General features: G+C 35.8%; 1 protein-coding gene across 1 annotated transcript; it reads right to left on the reverse strand.

The window, feature by feature from the left end:
- Positions 1-148: 148 nt before the first annotated feature.
- On the reverse strand, positions 149-6,003 carry LOC108218906 (auxin response factor 4). The gene is made up of 12 exons (XM_017392066.2): positions 5,408-6,003; positions 5,243-5,305; positions 4,569-4,754; positions 4,385-4,469; positions 4,226-4,316; positions 3,423-3,587; positions 2,677-2,796; positions 2,516-2,591; positions 1,903-2,065; positions 987-1,729; positions 701-891; positions 149-577 (listed from the first exon to the last, which is right to left on the reverse strand). The coding sequence occupies exons 1-12, from the start codon at positions 5,774-5,776 to the stop codon at positions 460-462; spliced, it is 2,370 nt and encodes a 789-aa protein (XP_017247555.1). The 5' UTR covers positions 5,777-6,003; the 3' UTR covers positions 149-459.
- Positions 6,004-9,122: the final 3,119 nt, after the last annotated feature.

The raw sequence follows: 9,122 nt of genomic DNA on the forward strand, positions 1-9,122 counted from the left end.
CTTTCTTGCTCACAAAATACACATACTTTATGCACTACTTGAGTCTTGAAGAAGCCCGAAATCAATTTTACTCAGCCTTCTAATGACCTTATAAAGTTAGGTTAGTCACCCTTTCCCAGTTGCTACCAACTACCATATTCAAACTCTGTGGACAAAACAGTATTGCATAAGTTGATCTTATAGTACATGCCTCAACAGGCCACTGAGGCAGTGCCTTAGTTTCAAATTTTCATATGCTTCCACAGAAACGAACCCGTCTAAGCATGACTGGAGTCCAAAACTCATATTTTCAAAATAAAAAGGTCTGAAATTAACAGATAACATGAACATAGCAATACATATTAGAAGAGTAAATCTATTTCCTCCCACGCGATTAGGGTAGAAACTAGAAAGTAGGCTATGAAAATTATCCGACTGCAACAATAAATTTCGCCAACCAATGGATACCTGTAGTATCCATTACTGTGGTGCTTCTTCTAGACAACTTTGAGTGTCATCGTTGATCATCCCAATCATCATCTTCTCCACTTCCGCTTGGGTGTAAATATGTATTTTGGATACCATTTTACAGAAATCACTGTAAAGTAATACACAAAGCAAATGCATAATAAGTTATCTGAATTTCATTCATAAAATTGTTTATGAAGCAAAGCCAAAGTGATTTTCACTTTCAGAAAAGCAAAACACGAAAAGAACTTACTTCCAAGGATCATCACCAACAACCATCATGTCATTCTCATTATCAGTGAACAATATTCTCCATCCTTTGGCGGGATCTCTTAAGAGGCCTTCCATGCTAAAGAGCGACTCTATTTCGATGAGCAGGTCATCATAACCATTCAGCTTTGACAAATCAATGGATCTTCCCACTAAATTTCCTTGTTTGTGGACCTGAGGAAAATATTCACAAATTCAAGCTAGACAGCAAAGGACAAGGGAATGTACATTTAATAACATTAATTTGTTAGTTGAATATCCATGCTTGCCTTTGTGCAGATCCTCTTGCATGAACAGGAAGAGACTACATTTGAAGTGTCTCCGGTTAATGAAAAACCAAAAAGTTTGCAGTCAGTCACCATTCCATTTAAGATGTCATCTTTCTCGTATTTGGAGTTCACCTTTACTTCAGGAAACGAAGATATGACAGAGTCTGACCGAGATTCATTTGAAGAGTTGAACTTTGTGGCTTCATGGTTTGTATATCCACTTTGATTAAAAGATGAAATCAAGGGAAGTTTCTCTTTTGGGAAGTTGGTATAGGCGAGCATGCCATGATCTTGAGCAGCTTTATTAACATTGTTAGAAGGAAAATACATGTTCCTAGTACCTTCTGAAGCTAGTGGGTAGAAATTGGCTTTGGGTGTTTGATGCATGTCAAGGAGATCATAACCAATTGTTTTACCCCAAGCACTGAGTTTGACATCAGACTTCCCCGTCAGGAACTTCAGTGAGCAAATTTCTTGACCTTGCAAGACCTTTGGAAATTTATTGGATTCCAAAAAGCCTGTGTAAGTGTTGGATGGCTGAGCCCTTGTGAAATTATTGGCACCTGTGTTGCTCATCCTATGTGATGCAATTCTTTGATGCATTATGGATTGCATCTCAAACTCACTTGGGTAGTTTAGTTTGTCACCTCTATCATGAGATGAGACTAAACCGACATTTTCTTGACCTTGCAAGACCTTAGAGGATCTTGACGATTCCTCAAAGTCTAGAAATCCAACCCTTGCTGTCACGAGAAAAAGTGGATATGAGTTGCATAAAATTAGAGATTTATAAATGTTGTCCATAAAATAAGAAAAGGAGATGTAAGAAAGTGTTGCTTTCTAACTCTTTGTTATAGTAAGATTTGATAATACAATATTTGATACTAGTTCAATGAATAAGATTAAATCCATGTACCAGGAATAGGGTTTGAGGGGGGAGTTGCCTGCAGACTGGTCCGCAGTTTCTTCAGCCTTGGAGAGGAGGGAATGCTCAGGGGTGGAAGTGAAACAGAAAGATCTATTTCCCATGGGGAAACTCGATCATGACGACCAATTGCATCCTTGTCATCCCACCTGACCTGTTAAAATGTCACAACATTGTTCTTCTTCACTTTACAAGACATGCAATATTCAAAACATTCATGTTGTTTTTATATAGCAATAAAACACTGCAGATACTTCAACATACAGAAATGCCAGTTTGATAGTTCCGCTTTTTAGGTTGACAAGTTTATGTGAATTAGAAAAAGAATATAGGTAATTTTTAAAAATCAGTTAAGCTCATGAAACTTTTAAGATAAGCTTGCATACGACGGTATAACCGTTTAAGATCAGCTTGCATGACTAAGTACAATTAATACAACTTTTGTGCTTAAAGAAAAACAATTTATAAATAATTGCCTGCAGATTGTTATTATCAGCTAGAAAAACCTAAAACAGGGTGCCAAGTATCAAACATAAGCAGTGTAAAGTTAAAAAGTATAGAAACCAGAACTAGAAGGCAGATACAGGTGGAACGTAGTCTTTACCCTTAAGCATCTCCACTTTGAGTTTGGCCATTTGTATATATCCAGATCTTGGATACCAGTAACCACACCACCAAACCTGCCAGAGAGTAAGTACATGTTATCAGGGGAAAAGCGCGACCACGGAATACAACAAATGCTTGACAGAAATTTTCAATGGAAACCTTCTTTCTGAGGAATCATCCTTATCAAACTTTGTCTTAAATCTTACACCTATGGGAATTTGACTTCGGATGCTTTTGACATACTCTTGATAGTTCACAACAAATTCTGCATGACTAGCCCTGCATAAAAGAATTGCGAAAGAGAAATAATCTTAAATCAGCAGGCATTGACCTATTCCAGGAGATTAAATTCATTGAGTAAATAAATTTCTCTATTTTTATCTTTATTATATGCAAATAAATTTAATCTTCCAACCACATTACAGTGTGTATTATATAGTCATTGTGCAGTTAGATATACACATCACAACTTTTCCTCTCTTCGGCTAAACAAGATGCAACTAAACACAGAGATAATTAATTTATTCTTGTCTGAGAAGAAGTTCTGCGACAACACTTTTTATGATTATTCTCTTCTGCGGAAAAAATTTGCCAGTAAACACATACAATGGTTTTTCCTTTTCGTCAAGGCCAGTAACAAAAAAGTTTCATCAGTTCTTTTTTCTGGGAAGTGGAGCAACCGAAGACTAACTTAAATAAAGACATCTCGAAACTTTCTAGTCTTAGAAGTGATATTTAATTAGGTAATATGAAGTGAAGTACTGTCTGGTATGCTATCACGAATTACTTCAACTAGTGAGTTCTTTAAGCAGCGTTGAAGTCCCTAGAACATAGAGATCATTTCTCGACCAATGAACAACCAGAAGTTATCTTTCAACTCATTAAGAAAATGATAGATGTGGTACCTTGGGTTATAGTATATATGAAAGGGACTATTACTGGATATAGCATTAGCTACTGAGGAGAGAACATCTCGACAAGTATTTTGGCTCCCAATAACCGAGTCTGGAAGCCCATTTCTAGGTCTCGCAGCTCTTCTGATTCCCAAACGCAGATCGCCATTTGCTCCCCTGCAAAGATCAAAGTAAACGATTGAAGTGCTTCGCACTTTAAGCTGGACGGCAAGAAAGCAAACCATTAAAGTGACAGGGTAATAATTTCCACTTTGTTTAATAAATTAGTAGCTCCATTGCTACTAGTCAATTGGAATAGCTCATTGATCTTGCTCGTCAAGGGAATGAAATTATCCGTGAGGCTACTAAATGGAGCGCTGAACTAGCTGCTGCTTGTGAAGTACGGAAGGAGATCAAATTTGATCCAGAAATTAAAGTTATTGTTTCTGTGCAATATGATGCAATAACTATAAATCAAACATTATCAAGATGTATAATATGGCACTGTGTTTCAGGCACTCTATCAGCTGATAATTATTGTTTACTTCTCCACTATTTGTTCAATTGTCTTAAAGTCTTGGCATATTCATACTTATTTGCTTCTGGCACTGTGCTTAGACACTCTATCAGCTGATAATTATCATCTTATCTTCTTCATTTGTGTCGACTTAGACTATATCAAAATATAGGCGATCGTTGATTTTTCCATGCTATTCCTTTCAAATCTACATTAACTTCTGTATCTGTTATAAATGGACAACTACACACCTCTGTACAAGATGCACATAAGTATCGTGCAGGGCTTCAAAATGTACCTTAAAAAGAGGACAGCATCTCCTGAAACAAGATTCTTTTGGCTCACAAAGATAGTCCACCCCGTTGTTAACAGATGCCGCCTTGGCTGGCCTAAAATACCAAATCACTGAATGAAAATTTCTCAATAATGATCCGTAGTGCAGTATCCACTCAGTTACCTCTATAAATGTGACGAAACTTCCACTCCACTCCATGAAGATCCTTGGCAGCAAGCTCCTGAGATGGCCTCTGTTGCGTGTAATCCTGCAACAGGAATGTAATAAAAAGATATGAATGCCTAAATTGTAATGGTTTCGTGTACCCCTTCGAGGATATAAAAGAATAAGCTGGCAAAAAGCCTACAAGAGGGGCGAAACAGTCTTCAGCAGCTCTACGAGGAACAGAAAATCCTCCATGGGTGCTGGTATCAGATGCAGTCAAGGTCTTGCAGAACATGTGAGGGGTTGATTTTGTAGGTGTAGCTCCACCCTCTTCGTCATCCATCCCCGGGCATTCATGCTGTTTTTCTTCTAAATTTGTGTCCGGAAACTAAAAAGTACCAAAATGTGTCATTATTAAGATTTTCCATTGCAGAAACTCGACAAAGAGATAACAATATATCAAACTACTTATTCTTGATAATGTACACATGGCTTGTAAGATCGATTAGCTTCCAATTTTACTGCGATTTTTGTTCTAAAATGCTGGACCATGTCTCGTATGAACCAAATAACGCGCACATTTTAAAAAGTAAGATTATAACAAAGGAGCAAGTGTTTCAGCTTCTTTTTAGCAAACACGACAGAAGTACAGGCACAAAAACAATGTTTACCATAAGCAGCCCATGTAATTGACATATGAAGTAAGAAAGAACATATAAAGAAGAACTGGTTTTTTTCCCCAAGAAGAGCTAACATCGCAACAAAAGAGGCTTAACATACAAAACAAACTCCCCCAAAAATGCAAAAGCTATAAAATATAATATCTTTCCCATAAAATTCAGTGATAAGACATTGACAAGCAAGTGAAAAAGATACCTCTGGTTCTGGCACTGGAAGTAGAGTTAGCTGTGTATAGACCTCATCATTCTCTTTATTTGCCTATTTCAAGAAACTTTAAAATCAAGCCACAATGTAGAGTAACACAAAATCAACTAATTTCAAGAAAAAGAACAAAAGATCAAACACTAAAAGGGTAATTACCAGCAGCTGAACATCCAAAATCTTGCAAAAGATCTGAGGGTTAAGGTCAAAATTAGACACTTGAATGTGTGGGAAAGGAGAGGCAGAGGCAGCTTGTTCCAAATGGCCTTGTGGGAAATATACAACTAAATCTCCCTTCTTGGGAAGTGTGATTAAAGGGCCAGCACAAGCATGCCAAAGCTCCATAAACATTGGAGAAGCAGCTGCTGCAGCAGCAGCAGCCATTGGAGATGAAATAGTTGAAGAACAAGAAGAAGTTGAAGATGACAAGCAACAAACAACAGAAGCATCTCCCTTCTTGTTACACTCCCCATTACAAGCATTAGGCTCCTCTACTTCACTCACCACATGGTTCAAATCAATTTCCATGAAAACCCAAGTAGCAAAACAGAAAAGTTGGTATACAAAAAGAAGCAAGTGCTAGTAGAAGAAACTTAAGCAATAAAGATGTCAAGTATTTGTATATCAAGAGTAGAAAAAACAAGGGAAAGACATGCTAGGAGGGATGGCTCAGAAGGTAAAGAATGCAAAAAAGATGAGTGAAAAATAAAAAAGTGTGTCAAAGTTTGATTCTTTGCTACCCCATTTGCACTTCTGAGAAGAGGGAGGCACAGCAGAAACAACAGACAGAGAAAAATACAATTTTTTTTTTAATATTATTCACATATTTGTTTATTAGAAAACACTGAAACAAAAGGCAAAAGAAGCCAATGGGTAGTGTGTTTTTGGACACACAAAACTGTATTAGATAGATGGAGATGTATGAGAGTGTGGGGGACAGTTTACAGCACCCACAAAACACACACACATTTATTTAACTTTAGTTTTATACTCACTCCTCATGCTTTACCATCATTTCTTGCTAAAACCATTCATGCTCAAGGCCCCTTGCACCAAGGAGATAAAGATGTGTTTCTCCTTTTTATTGTCAAGCTATTTAATTTATGCAAGACAACTTAGCACCACTATAACTTCTTACAGCAGTCAGTTGTTTTGACTGAGTGTTAATTCTAGAGATTCCTTTGGTGAAACTTAAGAGCATATTCCAGGTGAAAATGCACCCCATGAAAAATGGCTATTTCAATCTTAAGTTCTCTAAACTTGTATTTAATACCTAGAGCTTGTTTGCCCAGCTCAAAACCCGGACTTCAAGCCATTTTCGACTTTAAACTGAAAAATATCTCTTTGTTTAATAAGTTAGAAATCAACTTAAAGTTACAAATAAGTCGGAAATGTAAAGCTGAGAAGTTAATTTGAGGTAATTTTTTGAGTGACTTGTTTTAAAACTTTTTTTTTAACAAAAATTATTCATAAGTTATGAGATACTAATAATTGCTTTTATTTTTATTATTACATTTTTAATAACCCATAAGTCAAAAATTTTGTTATATAATGAACTTGTCACATTAAATCATGTTTAATTCATAAGTCACAATTTTAAATTCAGTCAAACGGACTTCTAGAGTCGAAATATAAGAAGGGAGATGTCCTTAGTAATTGATCATTGTCAACAATGTGAATTTTTATGTGAGAAAAAAAATCTCAGAATGGGTTCTAAAATAGACGGATGAACCGGCGTGTATTTTTGTCATAAAAAATAGCGGATAGTTTGTTAATATAATTACAAAAGTAAGGGGCTACTCTGAATAGGAGAAAATTTCCTTTTAGGGGTAAGATATTTGTGAAAATAAAAGTGGAAACATGGGCTACACCTTTGTTGATGATTATGATAAATGAAGAAATGATAAAAATGAGACATAAATAAAAAGAAAAAATAGAGTAAATAAACTTTAGAAAAGAGGAAATAATTATGTGTTGTCAAATGTAAAATGGACCCTATTGTCAGCAACTGTAGTTGTGGGGGCATTATATGTAAGTTATGACTTATGACTCAGTGACTGAATCGGTTAAAACCTCTCTCTCCTAGTCTAGTCTAGTCTCATCAACTCTGTTAATTTTGTATTCCATGCTTGCCCCACTCATGTACAGGGATCTCTTATTCAAACTCACTGAGTGGAGTGGGTATAAACTAGTAATGTCACGGTGCTCTCACACGTTTATACTACAATCTTGAAGATCATTGATGCTTTGGACTTTGGATGACATATTTCTGGTTCTTATGGTTAAATGAGAATGGTATGTAGAAAAAAAGTTAAAAACAAATTACAGAATTATATTTCATTAAAATATTTAAATGCGTGTTGAGGAATGAAAAAATTGTATAGAATTAAATAAGACAGAAGGATTATATATAAGATTCATTAATACTTTTTTTTCTTATCTTGTGAAATATCCTAGTCGAAACCGGTGATAAAAATTCAAATTAGATACATGTAATATTATACTAAAAATAATTTTCTAACACTCTGAATTATAGGAAAGTGTAAAAATTATGGGAGAGCATGGGTCGGTTCGGTCTGGTTTTTGGATAAAACCGGAACCGCAATCATATATTTTCGATTTTTAAAATCAAAAACCGCAACCGTCGGTTCAGATTCGGTTTCGATTTCGGTTTAAAAAACCTCGGTTCGTTTGTAAACGGTTCGGTTTCGGTTATAAACCGACAAATATATAAACGAGAAAATAAATACAAAATAGGCTAATAATTGCAATACGAAAATAAATAATTTTATATCGTAATTCAACACAAATAATAGGATGAATGCATTTTATGTTCTAGCCTTCTAGGCTTCAAGTAGAGGGAATTACTCCCTCTGTCCCTCTCATTTCTTTACCGTTACTATTTTGGGATGTCCCTCTCATTTCTTTACGTTACTATAAATAGTAAATTTTTCTCATCATTACACCCACTATCTTCCCCTACTATCTCATATTTAACAATAAAAACTACTATTACACCCACTATTTTCCTCCACTATCTCAAATCTATTATTAAATATTGATAGGTCCCACCACTTTACCCATTTTTCATCCAACTTTACTCATTTTTTATAAATTGTCTTGGTCTCTGTGTCCCCCTCCGATGTAAACAATTGAGCGGGACGGAGGGAGTAAGTTAGAACTTCATAAAACATGACATAAATGAAAGGATAGTCTAGGCAACAGATTAAGGCAGACTTGCAGAGCATCAACAAGCGCCAAGCAGTAAAAAATCATCGATAGCTACACAAAATGCAAGTACAAAAACACATAGATGATTTAAGTTTCCACATCTTCACAGAGAATTGAGTATTACTTGCCTCCCCATCCTAGATCTCAGTGTTAAAGATATAAAACCAAAAATTTGTATGAATTATATATAAAATATTTATTATTTAAATCATATTTTAATAACCGGTTCGGTTTTATCAGTTCGGTTTTGTCGGTTCGGTTTAGACGTATAACCGGAACCCAACCATTTGAATCGGATCGGTTTTAAATTTTTCGGTTTCGGTTCGATTTTTTCGGATCGATTTTTCCCCGTTTCCTCTGGTTTCAGTTTGGTTTCAATTTTAATTCGGTTTTTTCTCAGCCCTAATGAAAATCCAGGAAAAAAAAAAAGGAAACTTACACATGATTCAGACCGCAACAGCAAAAAACACAAACCGAGTTAGGTGTAGTTAAATACCGAGACTACCCCTAACCCCCGCATCTTGCGGTACATGATGAAACTGAGCTGTTGCAGACTTGCAGCGCACGGGCATTTATAAAAGCTGGTTGGTTACCCTCTTCTCTCACTTTTTCTGCTTACCTACTTACACAATACTGTATGACA

This window comes from Daucus carota, chromosome 4 (genome assembly GCF_001625215.2).
Source record: "Daucus carota subsp. sativus chromosome 4, DH1 v3.0, whole genome shotgun sequence".
NCBI lineage: Eukaryota > Viridiplantae > Streptophyta > Magnoliopsida > Apiales > Apiaceae > Daucus > Daucus carota.

Excerpts from the sequence above, each read along its gene's own strand:
- LOC108218906 (XM_017392066.2), bottom strand. The coding sequence starts at position 5,776 with ATGGAAATTGATTTGAACCATGTGGTGAGTGAAGTAGAGGAGCCTAAT. Across the intron at positions 2,066-2,515 it reads CAAAGTGGAGATGCTTAAGG|GTCAGGTGGGATGACAAGGA; the intron begins GTAAAGACTACG and ends ACATTTTAACAG. Across the intron at positions 1,730-1,902 it reads CCCCTCAAACCCTATTCCTG|CAAGGGTTGGATTTCTAGAC; the intron begins GTACATGGATTT and ends TTCTCGTGACAG.